At 63.0% G+C, this 25775-nt stretch overlaps 3 protein-coding genes across 4 annotated transcripts; 2 read left to right on the plus strand and 1 right to left on the minus strand.

The window, feature by feature from the left end:
• The first annotated feature begins 1584 nt into the window (after positions 1 to 1584).
• Positions 1585 to 5217, plus strand: PPP1R18 (protein phosphatase 1 regulatory subunit 18). Its single transcript, XM_062636780.1, has 3 exons — positions 1585 to 2928; positions 4374 to 4572; positions 5053 to 5217. Exons 1-3 carry the CDS (start codon positions 1585 to 1587, stop codon positions 5070 to 5072), a joined length of 1563 nt encoding a protein of 520 aa, XP_062492764.1. The 3' UTR covers positions 5073 to 5217.
• Positions 5218 to 5801: 584 nt separating this feature from the next.
• DHX16 (DEAH-box helicase 16) lies at positions 5802 to 21493 on the plus strand. Its single transcript, XM_062636761.1, has 20 exons — positions 5802 to 6038; positions 6146 to 6387; positions 7018 to 7165; positions 7453 to 7509; positions 7824 to 8078; positions 8785 to 9009; positions 10009 to 10197; positions 10282 to 10392; positions 10697 to 10812; positions 12377 to 12446; positions 13035 to 13133; positions 13843 to 13995; positions 14596 to 14736; positions 15520 to 15682; positions 17410 to 17528; positions 18395 to 18462; positions 19033 to 19195; positions 19863 to 20024; positions 20107 to 20280; positions 21320 to 21493. The coding sequence occupies exons 1-20, from the start codon at positions 5826 to 5828 to the stop codon at positions 21446 to 21448; spliced, it is 2997 nt and encodes a 998-aa protein (XP_062492745.1). The 5' UTR covers positions 5802 to 5825; the 3' UTR covers positions 21449 to 21493.
• CUNH6orf136 (chromosome unknown C6orf136 homolog) lies at positions 21437 to 25419 on the minus strand. Of its 2 annotated transcripts, none has more exons than XM_062636765.1 (6): positions 25280 to 25419; positions 23167 to 23442; positions 22973 to 23040; positions 22659 to 22859; positions 21815 to 21884; positions 21437 to 21720 (listed from the first exon to the last, which is right to left on the minus strand). In XM_062636765.1, exons 1-6 carry the CDS (start codon positions 25403 to 25405, stop codon positions 21577 to 21579), a joined length of 885 nt encoding a protein of 294 aa, XP_062492749.1. In that variant the 5' UTR covers positions 25406 to 25419; the 3' UTR covers positions 21437 to 21576. The 2 variants fall into 2 exon arrangements, with proteins under 2 accessions (XP_062492749.1, XP_062492748.1); XM_062636764.1 differs by having other exon boundaries at positions 22973 to 23061.
• Between the last annotated feature and the right edge of the window lie 356 nt (positions 25420 to 25775).

Here is a 25775-nt window from a genome sequence, read left to right on the forward strand (position 1 = left end):
ACCCCCCCAAATACCTAATAGAGGGACCCACCCCAAGCAGGGCCCCACCCCATAGCAGGCCCACCCCCAAACAGGGCCCCACCCCCAAACATACCCCCCATAGCATGAACCCTACCCCATGGCATGGATCCCCCCCCTCCCAAAGCATGGATCCACCCCATAGCATAGAGCCCACCCCGGTTCATGACCCCCCCATAGCATGGACCCCACCCCATAGCATGGATCCCCCCATAGCAGGGACCCCTCCATAGCATGGACACCCCCATAGCATGGACACCCCTTGAAAGCTTGGGGTTCCCCCTATTATCTTGAGACCCCCAATCTCCTGCCCCCCACCTAAATCCTGGCACCCGATCCCAGGTGCTCCCCCCCACCTTTGGATGCCAACACCAGGAGCTGTGATGGGGGGGACAATGCCCGTTCTGGTGTCCCCAGGGGTCCCCTCCTCGTCCCATCAGCATCACCCCCCTCCATGGTGGCCTGAGTGGCTCCGGTCCCCATCCCTGCTCCATCATCCCCATCCCTGGCTCCTCTTCATCCCCATCCATGGTTCCTCTTCATCCCTATCCTTGTTCCTCCATCATCCCCATCCCTGCTCCATCATCCCCATCCATGGTTCCTCTTCATCCCTATCCTTGTTCCTCCATCATCCCCATCCTTGGTTCTTCCACCATTCCCATCTCTTGTTCCTTCACCATCCCCATCCTTGGGCCCTCATTCCCACCCTTGGTTCCTCTTCATCCCCATCCCTTGTTCCTCCATCATCCCCATCCTTGGTTCCTCCTCATCTCCATCCTTTTGGTTCCCCCATCATCCCTATCCTAATCCATCACGTCCCCATTCCGGCTCCATCATCCCCATCCTTGTTCCTCCATCACCCCCATCCTTGGTTCTTCTTCATCCCCATCCTTGGATCCTCTTCATCCCCATCGTTGTTCCTCCATCATCCCCATCCTTGTTCCTCCATCATTCCTATCCTTGGTTCCTCCACCATCCCCATCCTTGGGCCCTCATTCCTATCCTTGCTCCTCCATCATCCCCATCCTTGTTCCTCCATCATCCCCATCCTTGGTTCTTCTTCATCCCTGTCCTTGGTTCCTCTTCATCTCCATCCCTTGTTCCTTCATCATCCCCATCCTTGGTTCCTCCATCATCCCCATACTAACCCATCACCTTGCCATTCCAGCTCCACCATCCCCATCCCTCCGTGCTGGATCGGTGTCCCTGCTCCATCCCCATCCCGGATCCGTGCCCCTGCTCCATCCCCATCCCGGATCCGTGCCCCTGCTCCATCCCTATCCCGGATTCGTGCTCCATCCCCATCCCGGATCCGTGTCCCTGCTCCATTCCCATCCCGGATCCGTGTCCCTGCTCCATCCCCATCCCGGATCCGTGCCCCTGCTCCATCCCTATCCCGGATTCGTGCCCCTGCTCCATCCCCATCCCGGATCCGTGCCCCATCCCCATCCCCATCCCGGATTCGTGCCCCTGCTCCATCCCCATCCCGGATCCGTGCCCCATCCCCATCCCCATCCCGGATCCGTGCCGCAGCTCCATCCCCGTCCCTCCCCGTCCCCTCAGGCCATGGCGGTTCCGGGCTGGAAGCTGCAGCTCCTGGAGCGGCGGCGCCGGGAGGAGGAGGCCTCGGTGCGACGGGAGCGGGAGCAGCGGGACCGGGCTGCGCAGCTTCCCCTTTGGAAGCGGGAGCTGCTGGAGCGGCGCCGGGCCAAGGCCGGGGGCAGCCCCGGGGCGTCCGGTAACAGCGGGGCCGGGCCGGGCCCCGCGGAGCCGGGGCTGAGCCGCAGCGCGGAGGCGCTGGAGAGCGGCGGGGAACCGGAGCCCCCCCGCGGCCGCGTCCGGCGCCTCCGCTCCCGCTTCGCCCCTGCCCGGTCCCTGAGCCCCGAGCGGGACCGGGGGGCCCCGGGGGTGCCTGAGGGTGCTCCGGGCTCAGCGGGGATGCAGGGAACCACGGAGGGCCATGGGGGCCCGGGGCCACCGAAGGATGTGGGGCAGGCGGAGGGCAAGAGCGGGGCTGAGAGCCATAGGGCAGGCAAGGGCCAGGGGGATGGCGGGGGGGCAAGCAAGGAGCTGGAGGGGGAGAAGAGGGGAGCGGGCAAGGGGGGCATTGAGGGGTGCAAGGAGGGGAAGGGGCAAGGGGGGGGCGTCGGGGTGGGGGCAACCAAAGAGGTGGTGGCACCAAATCCGGTGGTACCAAATCCAGTGGTACCAAATCCGGTGGTACCAAATCCAGTGGCACCAAAACCGGTGGTACCAAATCCGGTGGTACCAAATCCGGTGGCACCAAAGGAGCCGGTGGCACCAAAGGACCCAGTGATACCCAAGGTCCTGGTGACACCAAAGGACCTGGTTACAACTAAAGCTCTGGTGACACCCAAAGAGCTGGTGACAACGAAGGTCCCGGTGACACCAAAGGAGCCGGTGGCACCGAAGGACCTGGTGCTAACCAAAGACCTGGTGCCACCCAAGGTCCTGGTGCCACCAAGGGACCCGGTGCCACCCAAGGACCTGGCTCCAGCCAAGGCCCCGGTGCCACCCAAGGGCCCCACCACGTGCTCAGTGCCGGTGCCGCCGTCACCATCGTCACCATCGCCATCACCACCGGGTGCGGGTGGGGAGGAGCCGGGCGCCGCCATGCGCGGGGGCCCCCGCCATGGGCCCCCCCTGGCCCACCCGGCCCTGGAGCGCCGCAGCGGGAACACCATCACCGTGCGCCCGCGCCGGGGGGCCACCGGTACCGGGACCACAGCGCCAGAGCCGGCCCCCCCGGCACCGGCACCAGCAGTGGGGCCGGAGCCGCTGCCCCCCCCCAAGAAGCGCTACCCCACGGCGGAAGAGATCCAGGTCATCGGGGGGTACCTGGCGCTGCCGCGCTCCTGCCTGGCCAAGAGCCACCCCCACCGCAAGAAGGTAGCGGCCCCATGGCCCCATCCGTGTCCCTTTGTGTCCCCATGGCCACCCCATGGCTCCTGTTGGGGTCCCCCCAGCCCCTCAGTGTCACCTCTTCCTTGTCCCCTCCTGGACCTTCCTGTCCCCATCCCCATGTTCCTGACCCCATCCCATATCCCTGTCCCCATCCCATCCAATGTCCCCGTCCCCACATCACTGTCCCCATCCCCATGTCCCCATCCCATCCAATGTCCCCACCCCATATCCCTGTCCCCATCCTATCCAATGTCCCCGTCCCCACATCCCTGTCCCCATCCCCATGTCCCCATCCCATCCAATGTCCCCACCCCATATCCCTGTCCCCATCCCATCCAATGTCCCCACCCCATATCCCTGTCCCCATCCCATCCAATGTCCCCGTCCCCACATCCCTGTCCCCATCCCCATGTCCCCATCCCATCCAATGTCCCCACCCCATATCCCTGTCCCCATCCCATCCAATGTCCTCACCCCATATCCCTGTCCCCATCCCTATATCCCCATCTCATATCCCTGTCCCCATCCCATCCCATGTCCCCATCCCACATCCCTGTCCTCATCCCCGTGTCCCGATCCCATCCAATGTCCCCACCCCATATCCCCATCCCACATCCCTGTCCCCATCCCTGCCCCTTCCCGGGGTCCCCAACCCTTGTTCCTGCCCCCCCAACGGCCCCAGCCCCACTTCCTGCCCCACCCCCACCCCCAGCAGCACCCCGAAAACAGGAACTGGGGGGGGGGGATGGGCAGGAAGTGGCTCTATGGGGGAGGGGCAGCCCCTCCTCTGCCCCCCCCCCCCCCGCAGGTCACATGACCTCCCCCCCCCATTAAGAGCCTCCCATTAATGATGCTTAAGCGAAGAGGGGGATTAATCGCCATGGGAACGGCGGGGGGGTGGTAGGGCCAGGGTGTCCCTATGGTGTCCCAATGGTGTCCCCATGTGTCCCTATGGTGTCCTCACGTGTCCCTATGGTGTCCCAATGGTGTCTTCACGTGTCCCTGTGGTGTCCCTATGGTGTCCCCATGTATCCCTATGGTGTCCCTATGTTGTCCCCATCTGTCCCTATGGTGTCCCTATGGTGTCCCCATCTGTCCCTATGGTGTCCCTATGGTGTCCCCATGGTGTCCCCATCTGTCCCTATAGTGTCCCTATGGTGTCCCCATGTGACCCCTCATTATCCCACCATTGCCCCTCCCATTATTCCCCCATTACCCCATTGTCCCATTACTTCATTCCCCCCATTGCCCCCATTACTCCATTGCCCCCATTACCCCAATTACCCCATTGCCCCTGTTCCCCCCATTGCCCCCTATTGCCCATTACCCCCATTACCCCCATTGCCCCCATTACCCCCATTACCCCCATTGCCCCCATTACCCCCATTAACCCCCTTACCCCATTACCCCCTTGCCCCCCATTGCCGCAGCTGAAGATCTGGTTCAGCGAGCGGGACCTGGAGCGCACCTTCTCTTACCCGTCGGAGGGGGCGCTGCTGGCGGCCTGGGGCCCCCCCGAGGAGCCTTCACCCCCCCCAGGCCCTGCCCCCGATGAGGAAGATGAGGAGGAGGAGCCCCCCCATGTGCGGGGGGGGCCTGGGGGGCTGCGGGCGCGAGCCCTGCTCGTGGGTGAGACATGGGGGGGGTGATGGGGGGTAAAGGGGGGCTCAATGGGGGGTAATGGGGGTCTATGGCCATGGGGGGTGTCATGGGGGGGAATGGAGGGGCTCATGGGGGGTAATGGGGGGCTAAAGGGGGTAATTGGGGTCTATGGCCATGGGGGGGTATTGGGGGGGTAATGGAGGGATAATGGGCAGTAATAGGGAGTTAAAGGGGGTGATGGGGGAGTAATGGGGGTCTATGGCCATGGGGGGGTCATTGGGGGATAATGGAGTGGCTTACGGGGGGCAATAGGGGGGGTAATGGGGGGTTAAAGAGGGTAATGGGGGAGTAATGGGGGGTCTATGGCCATGGGGGGGTCATTGGGTGTAATGGAGGGGCTCATGGGGGACAATGGGGGGGCTAATGGGGGGTTAAAGGGGGTAATGGGGGTCTGTGGCCGTGGGGGGGGTCATGGGGGTCCCATCCCCGTGTCTCCCCCTCCCCCAGATGAATCCTGCCGCCGGTAACCCCGGCCTCTGCCCCACGGCTGGGGGGTGTGTGTGGGGGGGTGACGATGGAGCCACCTTGGGACCCCCCCCCTCACCATTGCCACCACCATGGACCTGCAGGACCCCCCCCCGGCGGGGCAGGACCCCCATGGACCCCATAGACCCCCATAGACGGGGGGGGAGGGGACGGGTACAAGGACACCATGGGGGGGGTCCCAGCTCTCATTTTGTAGCTTTTATAGCGGGGGGGAGGGGGGGCAATTATTCTTTATGCGTGTTTTTTAGCTTAATTACGGCCTTTTCTAAGCTTTGTCAGTATTGGGCCAACTGGAGCTGCCCCAGTTTGATACCGGGATTTGGGGGGGGGGGGGGGGGTAACCATGGCAACGTGATGGGGGGGAGGGGGGACATACACATACAGCGGCCTGCTCCTGTTGCTACGGCAACGGAGCCTGCGGCCTGCTGTGGTTGCCGTGGCAACGAAGCCTTTTGTGTTCCTCCTTTTACCCCGCGGTGCTGTACGCGGCAATAAACGCTCAACCGTGGCTCTTGTGACAGCGGGGACGACGTTGGGGGGGACAAAAGGACCCCAATTACCCCCGATCCCCCCCCCCCCCGCCTTGTGTGTGTGTGCGGGGATAAAGGGAGCGCGGTTATGGTTTGTGCGGCGCTGCTCTGCGCGGTATTACGGTAGGGCGGTCTGCGCGCATGCGCGGAGCGCGCTGATTGGCTGCCGGCGGCGTGAGGCGGGGAGAGGAAGGAGAAGCAGCAATGGCGGCGGCGGCGGCGGCGTTGGAGCGCTGGGTGTCCGGGGAGCTGCAGGAGCTGCTGGGGCTCAGCGGCCGCCACGTCCCCGCCTTCCTGGTGGCGCTGGCCCGGAGGAGCCGCAGCGCGGAGGAGCTGCTGGAGCGGCTGCGGGACACGGAGGCGCTGCGGGTGGAGGAGCCGCGGGTGCAGGCCTTCGCCAGGGAGCTCTGGGGGAAGGTGGGCGGGGCCAAGGGGAAAGGGGCGGGGCTTGGGGGAGCGCTCAGAGAAGGTGGGTGTGGCCATGCCGCGGAGGGGGCGTGTCTTGATGTTGGCCACGCCCCCAGGTGCCCCGGGAGGCGCGGCCGGAGCCGCCGGGCCGCGCTGCGGAGCGCGCCGCGATGGAGCTGCAGCGCCGCAGCCAAGGCTACCGATTGGTGGAGAGCGACGACGAGGGGGCGGGGCCTGCCGCCAGCCACGCCCCTCCGCCTGGCTCCGCCCACAGCGCGTCCCGACATCGCCGACACCTGCGGCCGCGACGCTCTCAGTCCCCCGAGGCCTCCAGCCCCTCGCCATCGCCCCCCCCACCGTGAGTACCCCCACCCCGTTATCCAGGGTCTCCCTATGGAGCTTTGGGGATCCCTTGGGATTTGGGGGTTCCCATCTTTAGGACCGTGTCCAACCCATGTGGGTGTCCCCATTCCCCACCCCGTTATCCAGGGTCTCCCTATGGAGCTTTGGGGATCCCTTGGGATTTGGGGGTTCCCATCTTTAGGATTGCGTCCAACCCATGTGGGTGTCCCCATTCCCCACCCCAGTGTCCAGGGTTTCCCTATGGAGCTTTGGGGATCCCTTGGGATTTGGGGGTTCCCATCTTTAGGATCGCATCCAACCCATGTGGGTCCCGTCCCCCAGTGTCCAGGGTCTCCCTATAGAGCTTTTGGGATCCCTTGGGATTTGGGGGTTCCCATCTTTAGGACCGTGTCCAACCCATGTGGGTGTCCCTGTTCCCCCCCCCCCGTTATCCAGGGTCTCCCTATGGAGCTTTGGGGATGCCTTGGGATTTGGGGGTTCCCATCTTTAGGATCGCATCCAACCCATGTGGGTCCCGTCCCCCAGTATCCAGGGTCTCCCTGTGGAGCTTTTGAGATCCCTTGGGATTTGGGGGTTCCCGTCTTCAGGATCACATCCAACCCATATGGGTCTCGTCCCCCCCCAGGGCTCCGGATCCCCCCGAGGAGCCGGAAGCGGAATGGGAAGCGTCGGAGCGGGAACGGCTCCGGGATCTGCAGGAACGCGATGCCTACGCCGAGCGCCTGCGGCGCCGGGATCACTCCCGCACCGTCCTCACCCGCCCTGACGCCAAGGTGAGGGGCACGGCTGGGAATGGAGGGGGGGGATTGGGGGTGTCCATGGGTTGGGGTTCCTCAATGGGATTTAGGAGGGGTCCAATAGGAATTGATGGCTCCAGGTGGGATCTGGAGCTGGCAGGCAGGAGGAGGGTATCCCTGGGGACAATCCTGGAGAGCATTTGGTGTTCCCACAAGGAATTGGGTGGGATTGGGGGGTGCTTTGGGAACTCTCCCTTATTCCCCCATTTCCCCCCCTTATTTCCCCATTTTCCCCCCTTATCCCCCCCTTTTCCCCCCCTCAGGCCTATGAAGAAGCCCAGAAACGCCTCAAAGTCGCTGAAGAAGATCAGAAAACACTGGTGAGCCTTGCTTATGCTTGATGCTCCCACTGCATCCCAATACATCCCGCTGCATCCCACTGCATCGCAATGTATCCCACTGCATCCTAATACATCCCACTGCATCACAATGTATCCCACTGCATCCTACTGCATCCCACTGCATCGCAGTGTATCCCACTGCATCCCAATACATCCCACTGCATCGCAATGTGTCCCACTGCATCCCAATACATCCCACTGCATTGCAATGTGTCCCACTGCATCCCACTGCATCCCACCGCATCGCAATGTGTCCCACTGCATCCCAGTGCATCCCGCTGGCTTTCCCGCAGGTGCCGGAGCTGCGGAAGCGCTCCCGCCGGGAATACCTGGCCAAGCGGGAGCGGGACAAGCTGGAGGAGCTGGAGGCCGAGATCGCGGACGAGGAGCAGCTCTTCGGGGAGGAGGCGCTCTCGGCCCCGGAGCGGAGCCGCCTGCGCTACAAGCGCCGCCTGCGGGACCTGGCCCGCCAGTACAAGCGGGCGGGGGAGCGGGAGCGCCTCGAGAAGAGCCAGCGGTACCGGATGCCCGAGGAGCGGCGCGGCAAGGTCCGGGCTCCAGAGCCCTCCCGGGTCCCGATGGGATCCATCCCATCACTTCCATCCGTTCCCGGTGCTCCAAACCCCTCCTGTATCCCGATGGGATCCAACCCATCACTTCCATCAGTTCCCGGTGCTCCAAACCCCTCTTGTATCCCGATGGGATCCATCCCATCACTTCCATCAGTTCCCGGTGCTCCAAACCCCTCCTGTATCCCGATGGGATCCATCCCATCACTTCCATCAGTTCCCGGTGCTCCAAACCCCTCCTGTATCCCGATGGGATCCATCCCATCACTTCCCATCAGTTCCCGGTGCTCCAAATCCATCCCTTACCCCCCATATCCATCCCTTAACCCCCATATCCACCCCTTACCCCCCCCAACCCATCCCTTACCCCCCCATACCCATCCCTTACCCCCCATACCCATCCCTTACCCCCCCACATCCATCCCTTACCCCCCAAACCCATCCCTTACCCCCCCAAACCCACCCCTTAACCTCCATATCCATCCCTTACCTCCCCCATATCCATTCCTTACCCCCCCAAACCCATCCCTTACCCCCCCATACCCACCCCTTACCCCCGCCAACCCCCCCCCCTTTACCCCCCAAACCCATCCCTATCTCCACCCCTTAACTCCCCCATACCCACCTGTTACCCCCCCCATACCCATCCCTTACCCCCCATACCCATCCCTTACCCCCCCCCCAGGTGCTGGAGCCAGAGGAGCCGGAGGCGGGCCCCGAGGAGCCCCTGGCCCCCCGGGACGAGCAGCGGCGCTGGGAGGAGGAGCGCATGGAAGCGGCCGCGCTGCGCTTCGGGGCCCGCGACGCCGCCCACCGCCGGCCCCAGCCCCACTACGAGGTCCTGCTGGAGGAGGAGCACATGGTGCAGTTCATCAGTGCCAGCCAGCTGCAGGGCAGCCAGCCCCACGAGGTGCCCACGGCGGGGCGGGCACGTGGGGAGGGGGAGGGATATGGGGGTAAGGGGTGGGGGTGGGGGTAAGGGATGGATATGGGGCTGCTGTGGGTGTCCATAGGAGGTGATAGGTACCATAGGAGGTGATGGTGCCCATAGAGGTGATGGTGCCCATAGAGGTGATGGTGCCCACAGAGGTGACGGGTGCCCACAGAGGTGATGGTGCCCACAGAGGTGACGGGTGCCCACAGAGGTGACGGGTGCCCATAGAGGTGACGGGTGCCCATAGAGGTGATGGTGCCCATAGAGGTGACGGGTGCCCATAGAGGTGATGGTGCCCATAGAGGTGACGGGTGCCCATAGAGGTGATGGTGCCCACAGAGGTGATGGGTGCCCATAGAGGTGATGGTGCCCACAGAGGTGATGGTGCCCACAGAGGTGATGGTGCCCACAGAGGTGACGGGTGCCCACAGAGGTGACGGGTGCCCATAGAGGTGACGGGTGCCCATAGAGGTGATGGTGCCCATAGAGGTGACGGGTGCCCATAGAGGTGATGGTGCCCATAGAGGTGACGGGTGCCCATAGAGGTGATGGTGCCCACAGAGGTGATGGGTGCCCATAGAGGTGATGGTGCCCACAGAGGTGATGGTGCCCACAGAGGTGACGGGTGCCCATAGAGGTGATGGTGCCCACAGAGGTGACGGGTGCCCACAGAGGTGACAGGTGCCCATAGAGGTGATGGTGCCCATAGAGGTGATGGGTGCCCATAGAGGTGATGGTGCCCACAGAGGTGACGGGTGCCCATAGAGGTGATGGTGCCCATAGAGGTGATGGTGCCCACAGAGGTGACGGGTGCCCACAGAGGTGACGGGTGCTCACAGAGGTGACGGGTGCCCATAGAGGTGATGGTGCCCACAGAGGTGACGGGTGCCCATAGAGGTGACGGGTGCCCATAGAGGTAATGGGTGGCCATAGAGGTGACGGGTGCCCACAGAGGTGACGGGTGCCCCCCCATAGGAGGCGGCTCCGGCGGTGTCCGAGGCGGAGCGGCGGCGGCAGTCGGTGCAGGAGCAGCGCCGCAGCCTCCCCATCTTCCCGTACCGGGACGAGCTGATGGCCGCCATCGCCCAGCACCAGGTCGTGGTCATCGAGGGCGAGACGGGCTCCGGGAAGACCACGCAGATCCCACAGTACCTGCACGAGGAGGTGGGGGGCAAGGGGGGGCAATGGGGGGCAGTGGGGTTTGGGGTCCACCCCCCTCTTTGACCGTGTCCCCCCCCCATTGGTCAGGGGTACACGAGGCAGGGGTTGAAGATCGGCATCACGCAGCCGCGGCGAGTGGCTGCCATGAGCGTGGCGGCACGGGTGGCCGTGGAGATGGGTACCAAGCTGGGCAATGAGGTGAGAGGGATGTGGGGTGTGGGGTATGGGGTATGGCATATGGGGTGTGGGGATGTGGGGTACGGGATATGGGGTATGGCATATGGGGTGTGGGGATGTGGGGTATGGGATATGGCGTATGGGGTGTGGGATGTGGGATACAAGGTACAGGATATGGGATATGGGATAGAGGATGCAGCATATGGGGTATGGGATGTGCTATATGGATTTTTTGGATTTGGGATATGGGATATGGGGTATGGGGATGTGGGATATGGGGTATGGGATATGGGGATGTGGCTTCACGTGAGGGTCCTACCCCCAGGTCGGGTACAGCATCCGCTTCGAGGACTGCACGTCGGAGCGCACCGTACTCAAGTACATGACGGACGGGATGCTCCTGCGGGAATTCCTCACCGAGCCCGACCTCGCCTCCTACAGGTGCCCATTGGGACACTGGGCACAGGGGGGTGCCCAGTGTTCTGCTGGGGCTGACTGCTATGGGTTGGGGGTCACCATTGCTGTCCCCATGGCCTGCTGTGTGTCCCATGCGTGTCCCCACATCCTTATGCGTGTCCCGTGTTTATCTACATGTCGTCATGTGTGTCCCATGCCTGTCCCATGCTTGTCCCCACATCCTCATGTGGGTCCCCTGCTTGTCCCCATGTCCTTATGTGTGTCCCACACTTATCCCAATGTGCTCGTGTGTGTCCCATGCTTGTCCCCATGTCCTTATGTGTGTCCCCTGCCTGTCCCCATGTCCTTATGTGCATCTCATGTTTATCTCCTTGTCCCCCTGCCTGTCCCCTGCCCGTCCCCATGCATGTCCCATGCTTATCTCAATGTCCTCATGTGTGTCCCCTGCTTGTCCCCATGTCCTTATGCCTGGCCCATGCTTATCCCCATGACCTTATGTGTGTCCTACGCTTATCCCAATGTCCTCATGTGTGCCCCACGCTCATCCCCACGTCCCCCATCCCATCCCCATGTCCCCATGTGTGTCCCACACTCATCCCCACGCCTGTCCTGCACTTATCCCCATGTCTCCCATCCCATCCCCATGCCTGTCCCACACTCATCCCCACGTCCCCCATCCCATCCCCATGTGTGTCCCACACTCATCCCCATGTCTCCCGTCCCATCCCCACGCCTGTCCCTTGCCCATCCCGACATCCCCCATCCCATCCCCATGTCCCCCATCCCATCCCCATGTCCCCATGCCTGTCCCACACTCATCCCCACGCCTGTCCCGTGCTCATCCCCACGTCCCCATCCCATCCCCACGTCCCCATGTGTGTCCCGTGCCCATCCCCACGCCTGTCCTGTGCCCATCCCCACGTCCCCCATCCCATCCCCATGTCCCCACGCGTGTCCAGTGCCCATCCCCACGTCCCCACGCGTGTCCCGTGCCCATCCCCACATCCCCACGCGTGTCCCGTGCCCATCCCCACGTCCCCACGTGTGTCCCATGCCCATCCCCACGTCCCCACGCGTGTCCTGTGCCCATCCCCACGCGTGTGCCGTGCCCATCCCCACGTCCCCACGCGTGTCCTGTGCCCATCCCCACATCCCCACGCGTGTCCCGTGCCCATCCCCACGCGTGTCCCGTGCCCATCCCCACGTCCCCACGTGTGTCCCATGCCCATCCCCACGTCCCCACGCGTGTCCCGTGCCCATCCCCACGTCCCCACGCGTGTCCCGTGCCCATCCCCACATCCCCACGCGTGTCCCGTGCCCATCCCCACGTCCCCACGCGTGTCCCGTGCCCATCCCCACGTCCCCACGTGTGTGCCGTGCCCATCCCCACGTCCCCACGCCTGTCCCGTGCCCATCCCCACGTCCCCATGTGTGTCCCATGCCCACCCCCCCATCCCCACGTGTGTCCCGTGCCCATCCCCACGTGTGTCCCATGCCCATCCCCACGCGTGTCCCGTGCCCACCCCCCCGTCCCCACGCGTGTGCCGTGCCCATCCCCACGTCCCCCGTGCCGTGCGGCTGCCCGCAGCGTGCTGATGGTGGACGAGGCTCACGAGCGCACGCTGCACACGGACGTGCTCTTCGGGCTGCTCAATGGGGTATGGGGTATGGGGTATGGGGTGTGGGATATGGGATGTATGGGGTGTGGGGTGTGGGATACGGGGTATGGGGTGTGGGATGTGGGATATGGGGTGTGGATGTGGATATGGGGTGTGGGGTGTGGATGTGGGGTATGGGGTATGGGGTGTGGGGTATGGGATGTGGGGGATGGGATGTGGAGTATGGGATATGGGGTATGGATATGGAATATGGGATGTGGGGTATGGGGTATGGGATATATGGGATATGGGGTATGGGACATGAATATATGGGATGTGGGATATGGATATGGGGTGTGGGATGTGGGTTATGTGATATGGGGGATAGGGTATGGGACATGGGGTATGGGACATGGATATGGGATGTGGGATATGGATACGGGGTGTGGGATGTCGGGTATGGATATGGGATGTGGATATGGATATGGGGTGTGGGATGTGGGGTATGGATATGGGATGTGGATATGGATATGGGGTGTGGGATGTCGGGTATGGATATGGGATGTGGATATGGATATGGGGTGTGGGACATGGGGGGGCTGTGGGCACACTTGGTGACGCCGCCGTCCCCCCATGGCCCCTGTGCAGGCGCCCGAGGCCGATTACCTGGAGGCGTGCGTGGTGTCGGTGCTGCAGATCCACGTCACGCAGCCCCCCGGGGACATCCTCGTCTTCCTCACCGGCCAGGTGCGGGCCCGTCTCCCTATGGATGTCCCCTTTGTATCCCTATGGATGTCCCCTTTGTATCCCTATGGATGCCCCCGTTGCGTCCCTATGGATGTCCCCGTTGCGTCCCTATGAATGGCCCCGTTGCGTCCCTATGGATGCCCCTGTTGCGTCCCTATGGATGTCCCCCTTGTGTCCCTATGGATGCCCCCCTTGTGTCCCTATGGATGTCCCCCTTGTGTCCCTATGGATGTCCCCGTTGCATCCCTATGGATGCCCCCCTTGTGTCCCTATGGATGCCCCTGTTGCGTCCCTATGGATGCCCCCCTTGTGTCCCTATGGATGTCCCCATTGTGTCCCTATGGATGTCCCCATTGCGTCCCTATGGATGTCCCCATTGCGTCCCTATGGATGTCCCCATTGCGTCCCTATGGATGTCCCCGTTGCATCCCTATGGATGTCCCTGTTGTATCCCTATGGATGTCCCTGTTATATCCCTATGGATGTCCCTGTTGTATCCCTATGGATGCCCCCGTTGCGTCCCTATGGATGCCCCCGTTGCGTCCCTATGGATGTCCCCGTTGCGTCCCTATGGATGTCCCCGTTGCGTCCCTATGGATGCCCCCGTTGCGTCCCTATGGATGCCCCCCTTGTGTCCCTATGGATGCCCCCCTTGTGTCCCTATGGATGCCCCCCTTGTGTCCCTATGGCTGCTCCATGTCCCCCGCAGGAGGAGATCGAGGCGTGCGTGGAGCTGCTGCAGGAGCGGTGCCGGCGCCTGGGCTCGCGCCTGCCTGAGCTGCTGGTGCTGCCCATCTACGCCAACCTGCCCTCCGACATGCAGGCCCGCATCTTCCAGCCCACGCCGCCCGGGGCGCGCAAGGTGCTGGCCCTTTAAGAGAGGGGCGGGCCCGAGGGTGGGGAGCCAATGGGGGAAAGGGTGGGGCGGAAGGGGAGGTGCTTAATGGGGTGGGGTTAAAGGGGAGGGGCTTAATGGGGTGGGGTTGAAGGGGAGTGGCTTGATGGGGTGGGGTTAAAGGGGAGAGGCTTATTGGGGTGGGTAAAAGGGAGGGGCTTAATGGGGTGGGGTTGAAGGGGAGGGGCTTAATGGGGTGGGGTTAAAGGGGAGAGTTGTAAAGGGGAGGGGCTTAATGGGGTGGGGTTAAAGGGGAGAGGTGTAAAGGGGAGGGGCTTAATGGGGTGGGGTTAAAGGGGAGAGGCTTAATGGGGTGATGCTCTAGGGGAGGGGCTTAAAGGCGGGGGCTTAATGGGGTGGGTGAATGGGTGGTGCAAAAGGGGAGGGGCTTAAATGGGTTGGGCTAAATGGGAGGGGCTTAATGGGGTGGGGTAAAGGGGGTGGGGTCAAAGGAGGAGGGATTAATGGGGGTCCAAGGGGTGGGTCTAAGGGGGCAGAGCTTAAAGGGGCATGGTCCAAGGGGGAGGAGCCTCCATGTCCCATTCCCCCCCCCTCCGCGCCCCATAGGTGGTGGTGGCCACGAACATTGCGGAGACGTCGGTGACCATCGACGGCATCGTCTACGTCCTGGACCCCGGCTTCTGCAAGCAGAAGAGCTACAGCGCCCGCACCGGCATGGAGTCCCTCGTGGTGACCCCCTGCTCGCGGGTGCGTGGGGCCCTGCCACCCCCGTCACCCCCCCGTCACCCCTTGGTACCCACAGCTGGCTCTGTCCCTCCCCCGTGCCCCTTCTATGGGGGGCAGTGCGTGCCAGCGTCCCCGGGGTCCCTGCGGGGAGCTGTATCCTGGTGTCCTCACATCCTTTGGTTACTGTGTCCACACATCCCTGTGTCCCCATGTCCCTGTATCCCCCCATCCCTGTGTCCCCATGTCCCTGTATCCCCCCCATTCCCATCCCTGTGTCCCCATGTCCCTGTATCCCCCCCATCCCCATCCCTGTGTCCCCCCATCCCCATGTCCCCCACATCCCTGTATCCCCCCATCCCCATCCCTGTGTCTCCCCCATCCCCATATCCCCCCATCTCCATCCCCCCATCCCCATATCCCCCCCATCTCCATCCCCACATCCCCGTATCCCCTCCATCCCCATCCCTGTATCCCCCCATCCCCATATCCCCCCCATCTCCATCCCCACATCCCCCCCATCTCCATCCCCACATCCCTGTATCCCCCCCATCCCCATCCCTGTATCCACCCATCACCATATCCACAACCATCTCCATCCCCACATCCCCGTATCCCCTCCATCCCCGTATCCCCCCATCCCGATATCCCCCCCATCTCCATCCCCACATCCCTGTATCCCTCCATCCCCATCCCTGTGTCCCCACATCCCCATATCCCCCCCCATCTCCATCCCCACATCCCTGTATCCCCCCATCCCCATCCCTGGGGTACCCCCCCCCCCAATGACGTTACCCCCCCCCCCAGGCCTCAGCCAATCAGCGGGCGGGCCGGGCCGGGCGCGTGGCCCCGGGCAAGTGCTTCCGGCTCTACACGGCCTGGGCCTTCCAGCACGAGCTCGAGGAGACGCCGGTGCCCGAGATCCAGCGCGCGGACCTGGGCTCCCTCGTCCTGCTGCTCAAGAGCCTCGGTGCGGCGGCCGTAGGGGGCCTGGGGGTCCTGTGGGGGTCCTGTGGGGGTCCTGTGGGGGTCCTGTGGGTCGTCTGGGGGGCCTGGGGGTTCGGTGGGGGTCGTTTGGGTCCTGTGGGGGTCCTATGGGGGTCCTGTGGGTCCTGTGGGGGTCCTGTGTGGGTCCTGGGGGTCCTGTGGGGGTCCTGTGGGGGTCCTGTGGGGGTCCTGTGGGGGTCCTGTGGGTCCTATGGGGGTGCTGTGGGGGTCCTGTGGGTCCTGTGGGGGTCCTGTGGGGGTCCTGGGGGTATTACTATGGGGTCAATGTGGGGGTCCTATGGGGGTCCTGTGGGGGTCCTGTGGGTCCTATGAGGGTCCTGTGTGGGTCCTGTGGGTCCTATGGGGGTCCTGTGTGGGTCCTGTGGGTCCTGTGGGGGTCCTGTGGGTCCTGTGGGGGTCCTGTGGGGGTCCTATGGGTCCTGTGGGTCCTATGGGGGTCCTGTGGGGGTCCTGGGGGGCCTGTGGGTCCTGTGTGGGTCCTATGGGGGTCCTGGGGGTCCTGTGGGGGTCCTGTGGGGGTCCTATGGGTCCTATGGGGGTCCTGTGGGTCCTGTGGGGGACCTGTGGGGGACCTGTGGGGGTCCTGTGGGTCCTATGGGGGTCCTGGGGGTCCTGTGGGGGACCTGTGGGTCCTATGAGGGTCCTGTGGGGGTCCTGTGGGTCCTGTGGGGGTCCTATGGGGGTCCTGTGGGTCCTGTGGGGGTCCTGTGGGGGTCCTGTGGGGGTCCTGTGGGTCCTATGGGGGTCCTGTGGGGGTCCTGTGGGGGTCCTGTGGGTCCTATGGGGGTCCTGTGGGGGTCCTGTGGGTCCTATGGGGGTGCTGTGGGGGTCCTGTGGGTCCTGTGGGGGTCCTGTGGGTTCTATGGGGGTCCTGTGGGGGTCCTGGGGGGCCTGTGGGTCCTGTGTGGGTCCTATGGGGGTCCTGTGGGGGTTCTGTGGGTCCTATGGGGGTCCTGTGTGGGTCCTGTGGGTCCTGTGGGGGGCCTGTGGGTCCTATGGGGGTCCTGTGGGGGTCCTGTGGGTCCTGTGGGGGTCCTATGGGTCCTATGGGGGTCCTGTGGGGGTCCTATGGGGGTTCTGGGGGTATTACTATGGGGTCAATGTGGGGGTCCTGTGGGGGTCCTGTGGGGGTCCTATGGGGGTTCTGGGGGGGTTACTATGGGGTCAATATGCGTTCTATGGGGGTTCTATGGGGGTTACTATGGGGTCAATATGGAGGTCACTATGGGAGTCCTATGGGGGTCACTGTAGGAGGCACTATGGGGGGCAATATGGGGGTCACTATGGAGGTTTCTATGGGGTCACTGTGGGGTCACTATGGAGGTCACTATGGGGTCACTATGGGGTTACTATGGAGGTCACTATGGGGTCACTATGGGGTCACTATGGGGTCACTATGGGGTCAATATGGAGGTCACTACGGGGTTACTATGGGGTCAATATGGAGGTCACTATGGGGGCACTTATGTGGGCACTATGGGGGGTCCCTATGGGGGTCTGTATGGGGGGGTCCCTATGGTGGGTCCTATGGGGGGGTCCCTATGGGGGTCTGTATGGGGGGGTCCCTATGGGGGGTCCCTATGGGGGTCTGTCTGGGGGTGTCCCTATGGGGGGTCCCTATGGGGGTCCCTATGGGGGTCTGTCTGGGGGGTCCCTGTGGGGGTCCCTTGGTGACGTCCCCATCCGCAGGCATCAATGACCTGATCCACTTCGACTTCCTGGACCCGCCCCCCCACGAGACGCTGGTGCTGGCGCTGGAGCAGCTCTATGCCCTGGGTGCCCTCAACCACATGGGCGAGCTCACTACGGTACTGGGGGGGTCACTGGGAGCACTGGGGGGGTCACTGGTGGTCACTGGGAGCACTGGGGGGGTCACTGGGAGCACTGGGAGGGTCACTGGGAGCACTGGGAGCACTGGGGGGAGCACTGGGAGCACTGGGGGGGTCACTGGTGGTTACTGGTGGTCACTGGGAGCACTGGAGGGGGTCACTGGTGGTCACTGGGAGCATTGGGGAGGTCACTGGTGGTCACTGGGAGCACTGGGGGGGTCACTGGGAGCACTGGGAGGGTCACTGGGAGCACTGGGAGCACTGGGGGGAGCACTGGGAGCACTGGGGGGTCACTGGGAGCACTGGGGGGATCACTGGGAGCACTGGGGGGGTCACTGGGAGCACTGGGGGGGTCACTGGTGGTTACTGGTGGTCACTGGGAGCACTGGAGGGGGTCACTGGTGGTCACTGGGAGCATTGGGGAGGTCACTGGTGGTTACTGGTGGTCACTGGTGGTCACTGGGAGCACTGGGGGGGGTCACTGGTGGTCACTGGGAGCATTGGGGGGGTCACTGGGGGTTACTGGTGGTCACTGGTGGTCACTGGGAGCACTGGGGGGAATCACTGGTCGTCACTAGTGGTCACTGGTGGTTACTGGGAGCATTGGGGAGGTCACTGGTGGTTACTGGTGGTCACTGGTGGTCACTGGGAGCACTGGGGGGGTCACTGGGGGTTACTGGTGGTCACTGGTGGTCACTGGTGGTCACTGGGAGCACTGGGGGGGTCACTGGTGGTCACTGGGAGCACTGGGGGGAATCACTGGTCGTCACTAGTGGTCACTGGTGGTTACTGGGAGCACTGTGGGTGGTCACTGGTGCTCACTGGTGGTCACTGGGCTGTCCCAGCTGGGCCGGCGCATGGCGGAGCTGCCTGTGGAGCCCATGTTGGCCAAGATGATCCTGGCCTCTGAGCAGTGAGTGCCCCATGGGTGTCCCCATCGTGTCCTATGGGTGTCCCTTGGGTGTCCTATGGTTGTCCCCCCTTGGGTGTCCTACGGGTGCCCTATAGGTGTCCCCGGTGTATCCCTTGGGTGTCCTATGGGTGCCTCCAGTGTGTCCCTTGGGTGTCCTATGGTTGTCCCCCCTTGGGTGTCCTATGGGTGCCCCCAGTGTGCCACATGGGTGTCCCTTGGGTGTCCTATGGGTGATGTCCCCATGGTGTCCTATGGATGCCCACAATGTGTCCCTTGGGTGTCCTATGGGTGTCCCCCCTTGGGTGTCCTATGGGTGTCCCCCCTTGGGTGTCCTATGGGTGCCCCCAGTGTGCCCCTGTGGGTGCCCCATGGGTGTCCCTTGGGCATCCTATGGATGGTGTCCCCACGGTGCCCTATGGGTGTCCCCAGTGTGTCCCTTGGGTGTCCTATGGTTGGTGTCCCCACGGTGCCTTATGTGTGTCCCCATGGTGCCCTATGGGTGTCCCCCCGCTATGGATGCCCGCCCCATGGATGCCCCCCCATGGATGCCCCCCCCATGGTGCCCCACAGGTACGGCTGTACAGAGGAGGTGCTGACGGTGGCCGCCATGCTCTCGGTGAACAACGCCATCTTCTACCGGCCCAAGGACAAGGTCCTGCACGCTGACAGCGCCCGCCGGGGCTTCCACCTGCCCGGGGGGGACCACCTCGTGCTGCTCAACGTCTACAACCAGGCAGGGACATGGGGGGAGATGGCGGGAGGTGTGTGGGGTGCGTGGGGTATAGGATATGGGGTACATGGGATGTATGGGGTGTATGGGGTATATGGGGTATAGGATATGGGGTATATGGGATGTATGGGGTGTATGGGGTATATGGGGTATAGGATATGGGATATATGGGGTATAGGATATGGGGTATATGAGATGTGGGGTATGAGAGATGGGGTATGTGGGGTATACGGGATGTGGGATATATGGGGTACATGGGATGTGGGATGTGGGAGATGGGGTATATGGGATGTGGGATGTATGGGATATATGGGATGTGGGATATGGGATATATGGGATATGTGGGATGTGGGATATATGGGATGTGGGATATGGGAGATGGGGTGTGGGGATATGGCGTATGGGATATGGGGATGTGCGGTATGGGATGTGAGATATATGGGATGTGGGGTATGGGGACAGCATGTGTTGGGGCTTCATTGTGCTTGGCAGCAACCACCTTGTACTGCTCAATGTGTACAACCAGGCAGGGATGTGGGGTATGGGATGTGGGATATGGGGTATGGGATATGAGATATATGGGGTACAGGGCAGGGTGATGGGCTGGGGGGTATGGGGGCTACAACCTGGCCTGACCGTGTCCCCCTTGCCCCCCATCTCCCCATTGCAGTGGGTGGCGAGCGGGCACTCCCTGCAGTGGTGCTACGAGCACTTCGTGCAGGCGCGCTCCCTGCGCCGGGCCCGCGACGTGCGGGAGCAGCTCGAGGGGCTCATGGAGCGCGTGGAGATCACCCCGGTCTCCTGCGGCACCGACTACGGCCCCGTCCGCAAGGTCCCTGCTCCCCCCCCCCCTCACCCCTTCCGTCCCCATTGGGACCCCCCAGCACTGACCCCGTTGTGTGCCCCCCCCCCAGGCCATCACGGCCGGGTTCTTCTACCACACGGCGCGGCTGACGCGCGGCGGGTACCGCACGGTGAAGCACCAGCACTCGGTGTTCATCCACCCCAACAGCGCCCTCTTCGAGGAGCAGCCCCGCTGGGTGCTCTACCACGAGCTCGTCTGCACCACCAAGGAGTTCATGCGGCAGGTGGGGAGCCAGGGCGGGTACCAGGGGCATGGGGACAGCACCGTGGGCACGGGGACATCACCGTGGGCATGGGGACACTGGGATGGGGATGGCACCATGGGCATGGGGACAGCACCGTGGGCATGGGGACATCACCGTGGGCATGGGGACACTGGGATGGGGATGGCACCATGGGCATGGGGACAGCACCGTGGGCATGGGGACATCACCGTGGGCATGGGGACACTGGGATGGGGACGGCACCATGGGCATGGGGACAGCACCGTGGGGACAGGGACATCACCATGGGCATGGGGACACTGGGATGGGGACGGCACCATGGGCATGGGGACAGCACCGTGAGCATGGGGACATGGGCAAGGGGATGGGGACAGCACCATGGAAATGTGGACACTGGGATGGGAACGTCACCGTGGGCATGGGGACACTGGGATGGGGACGGCACCATGGGCATGGGGAGGTGGCCATGGGGACATGGTCAAAGGGACACTGGGATAAGGACATCACCATGGGCATGGGGACAGCGACAGCACCATGGGCATGGAGACACTGGGATGGGGATGGGGACACTGCCATGGGCATAGGGAGGTGGCCATGGGGACACTGGGATGGGGACAGCACCAAGGATATGGGGACACTGGGATGGGGATGGTACCATGGGCATGGGGATACTGGGATGGGGACAGCACCATGGGCATGGGGAGGTGGCCATGGGGACATGGTCAAAGGGACACTGGGATAAGGACATCACCATGGGCACGGGGACACTGGGATGGGGACAGCACCATTGCCACGGGCACATCCCCACCTTGGCTGCGTTCCCCCCCAGGGGCTGGGCCATGGCAATGAGGGGACGTGGCCACCACTGTCCCCATTGGGAATGGGGTGGAAGGGGATCCTAAGGGATGTCACCATGACGGGATGGGACAAGGACCAGGACCCTTCATGGGGGCCAAGTGCAATGGGACCAGACCCCCCCCATGTCCCCATGGGCTTGGGGCGCTGTGACAGCCCCCTCAATGTCCCCATTGTCCCCAAGGTGATCGAGATCGACAGCGCGTGGCTGCTGGAGGTGGCCCCCCATTACTACCAGGCCAAGGAGCTGGAGGACGGCAGCGCCCGCAAGATGCCCAAGAAGGTCGGGAAGAGCCGGGAGGAGCTGGGATGAGCCCATTGGGGACCCCAATACAGCCCCAGCAGGGCCCGTGGGGCACGGCTCCGTCCATGGTGTTTATTCTGTACATTAAGTTAAGGGGACACGGGGGGGGCGGTGTTGGGGACAATGGGGGGGGGGGTTCAGGGGTCCTCCTGGGTGGCCGAGGGCTTCATGGCGAGGTGCAGGGGGGGCACCGGTGGTGGCACCGGTGCCGAGAGCGCGGCCACCGCGGCGGCCACCAGCAGCTTCTTGTCCTGGGCCAGCGGCGTCGGGGCGGGCATCAGCTGTGGGGACAGAGTGAGGGACATGGGGGGGGAAAAGGGGGGACATGGGGGGGGAAAAGGGGGGGCACATGGGGGGGTACGGACCCGGTCCTACCTTGTCCACGCGGTGGCAGCGGATGAGCCCCTGCGAGTTGAGGAAGAAGGTGGAGAAGGCGTCGTAGGACCTGGGGTGGGATGGAGGCAAGGGGGACATTGAGGGGGGGATATGGGGCTGGAATGAACCCTGGTCCCCAGGGGTAATAGGGATATGGGGCTGGCATTACACCCTATGGAAGGACAGGGACGCAGGGTTACAGGGACAAAGGGGGCGCGGGGTGATGGGGACAAAGGGGACCCAACCTCTTGTGCCATGGGGAGAGGAGGGACAGGGGGGGATGGAGGGGTGTCAGGGGGATGACTGGGTGTCAATGGGTGTCAGTGGGTGTCAGGGGGTGTCAATGGGTGCAGTGTCTGTCACTGACCACAGGAGGGCGGCCTTATGCCAATAGAAGCACAGCATGCACAGGTGCAGGGGATGACCCAGGGGTGTCAATGGGTACCAATGGGTGTCAGGGGATGTAACGGGTACCAATGGGTGTCAGGGGGTATCAGTGGGTACCGGTGGGTGTCAGGGGATGTAATAGGTGTCAATGGGTACTAATGGGTGTCAGTGGGTATCAGTGGGTATCAGGGGATGTAATGGGTACCAGTGGGCAGCAGTGGGTGTCAGGGGATGTAACGGGTACTGATGGGTATCAATGGGTAGCAGTGGGTGCCAGGGATATAATGGGTACCAGTGGGTGTCAATGGGTACCAATGGGTGTGAGGGGATGTAATGGGTACCAGTAGGTACCAACGGGTGTCAGTGGGTACCAGTGGGTGTCAACGGGTAATAATGGGTGTCAGTGGGTACCAACGGGTGTCAATGGGTGCCAATGGGTGCCATGCCCGTCACTGACCGCAGGAGGGCGGCCTTGTCCCGCCGGTAGAAGCGCAGCACGAGGAGGTGCAGGGGCAGCCCCGTGAGGCGCCAGCGGGCCCGGATGCTCCAGTCCTCGGGGTGCCGGGTGAGCGCCAGCACCTCCAGCCTCAGGCTGGCGAAGTAGCCCCAGGCCAGCGCCCGGCACAGCGCCACGGCCACCTGGTACATGGGCCGGCCCCTGCAGTGGGGATGGAGATGGGGGGGGGACGACATGGGGGTCACAGAGCATCCCCATGGAGGGGGGGGTTGGCACCGGCCCCATTGGGTGCTATGGGGTGGGGGGGCACTCACCGCGTGTGCAGGTGCAGGAGGTGGTTGATGAACTCCACGTCGTGGGAGTAGAGGCCGTAATCGGGGATCTTGAGGAAGAAATTGGGGAGCTGCGGGAGGGGGGGGAAAGGAGGGGGGGTGAGGGTGGGGATGAAGGAGCAGCCCCCCCCCCCCCATAGGGCAGCGCAGTGGGGTTGAGCCCCCATTGGCATCACCTCGTGCTGCAGCTTCTGGTGCATGACGGCCAAGTGCTCCTCCATGGACGGGGGCTGGCGGGGGGCGTGCTGCGGGCCGGGGCGGAGCAGCGGCAGGGCCGGGCCCCGCAGCAGGAGCCGGGCGGCTCCGGGCCCGTCCCGCACGGCGATGTCGTCCTCGCGCCGCCCGTCCACCGTGGTGAAGGAGCCGCCGAGCCCCTCCGGAGGGGACAGCGACAGCGGCGGCGGCGGCGGCGGCGGCAGTGCCGGGACGTGGCCACCGGGGGGCGCCAGGTCCTGCGGGAGCGCCGGGGTGGGCGTGGAGCCGGCGCTCCCTGCGGGCACTCGGCCACCCACAAAGCCCCGCCCACGTCGTCAGGATCCCGCCGTTGGGATTTGCATAGCCACGCCCACAAGGTAGAGCGTTTGCGTAGCCACGCCTCCAAACAACATAACCCATTCGTATTGATGCACGTCATTTGCATAGCCACGCCTCCAAACAACATAACCCATTCGTATTGGCGCACGTCATTTGCATAGCCACGCCTCCAAACAACATTACCCATTCGTATTGGCGCACGTCATTTGCATAGCCGTGCCTCCAAACAACTAAAGCCATTCGTATTGATGCACGTCATTTGCATAGCCACGCCTCCAAACAACATAACCCATTCGTATTGGCGCACGTCATTTGCATAGCCGTGCCTCCAAACAACTAAAGCCATTTGTATTGATGCACGTCATTTGCATAGCCACGCCTCCAAACAACATAACCCATTCGTATTGGTGCACGTCATTTGCATAGCCGTGCCTCCAAACAACTAAAGCCATTCGTATTGATGCACGTCATTTGCATAGCCACGCCTCCAAACAACATTACCCATTCCTATTAGCACCGCTCATTTGCATAGCCACGCCTCCAAACAGTGCAAATTCATGTAGACACTGCTTATTTGCGTAGCCACGCCTTCAAACAACGAAAGCCATTCATATTCACAACGCTCATTTGCATAGCCACGCCTCCAAACAGGGCAAATGCATATTGACACTGCTTATTTGCATAGCCACGCCTCCAAACAACACAACCCATTCTTATTGGCACAGCTAATTTGCGTAACAACGCATCTAATCAGAAGCAATTCTTATTGGCACGACTCATTTGCATACCCACGCCTCCAAACGATTAACATTGGCACAGCTCGTTTGCATAACCACGCCTCCATACAGCAGAATGTGTTCCCATTGACACATTGGCTCATTTGCATAGCCAAACCTCCAAACAGAACCAATATTGGCACAGCTCATTTGTATAGCCACGCCTCCCAACTGTAGAACGCCTATTGACACATGGGCTGATTTGCATGGCCACGCCTTAAAACAGGAGAACCAACTGCTATTGGCTTGACTCATTTGCATAGTCACACCTCCAAACAGCAGCACTCATTCCTATTGGCTCAGCTCATTTGCAGAGCCATGCCTCCATGCAGTGGACCCCATATCTATAGGCACAGCTCATTTGCATAGCCACGCCTCAAAACAGCAGGACCCATCCTATTGGCACAGCTCATTTGCCTACTCACGCCCCCTTCTTCTCTGCGCACAGCTCATTTGCATAGCCACTACTATTGGTACGGCTCATTTTCATAGCCACGCCTCCATGCAGTAGACCCATCCCTATAGACACAGCTCATTTGCATAGCCACGCCCCAAAACAGCAGGAACCATTCATATTGGCTCAGCTCATTCACACAGCTATGCCTCCATGTAGTAGACCCCATCCCTATAGACACAGCTGATTTGCATAGCCACGCCTCAAAACAGCAGGATCCATTCCTATTGGCTCAGCTCATTCGCACAGCCATGCCTCCATGCAGTAGACCCCATCCCTATAGGCACGGCTCATTTGCATAGCCACGCCCCAAAACAGCAGCACCCATTCCTATTGGCTCGGCTCATTCGCCTACTCACGCCCTTTTCTTCTTCGCGCACAGCTCATTTGCATAGCCCCTCCTCCACGCAGCAGAACCCACTCCAATTGGCGCTGGTCATTTGCATAGCCACACCCCCTCACCGCCCTCTATTTGCATAGCCCCTCCCATCCCGCTCTGCCTGACCCCGCCCGCTCTCCCCTCACCTGCGGGCGCGCCCGGTACCGGCGGCGCGGGGGCAGCTGCGCATGCGCGGGGCGCTCAGGCGGGGGCCATGCCCGGAGCCGGGCGGCGGCGGCGGCGGCGGCTGCGGCCCGGCCCTGCCGGTACATGGCGGAGCCCCCCCCGGTGCTCGCACTGCGCATGAGCGGCGCGGCACCGGCCCCGCCCACAGCGCGCGCAGGCGCGGCAGGAGGAGGGAGCGAAGCGCGGGGGCGGCGCGCGTGCGCACAGGGGAGGAGAGCGCCGGGGAAGGTGACCGGGAGGGAGCGCTCTGCGCATGCGCGCCCGCTACGCGCGCCGGCTGCTTTCCCGCCGTCGCACCCCATTCATTCCCCTCAGGGGGCGGAGCCAGCGCGCCGCACAGCCAATAGGAACGGGGCTCTTCTTCCGGGGGGCGTGGCTAAATGACGAGACCACGCCTTCCTGATGGACGTCACCCCCAGACACAACAGGAGACCCAAAGCTGAAATTCACCGTTTT

The sequence above is a fragment of the Pezoporus occidentalis genome, unplaced genomic scaffold, assembly GCF_034315485.1.
Source record: "Pezoporus occidentalis ecotype Australia unplaced genomic scaffold, CSIRO_AGI_Poc_V1 ctg493, whole genome shotgun sequence".
NCBI lineage: Eukaryota > Metazoa > Chordata > Aves > Psittaciformes > Psittacidae > Pezoporus > Pezoporus occidentalis.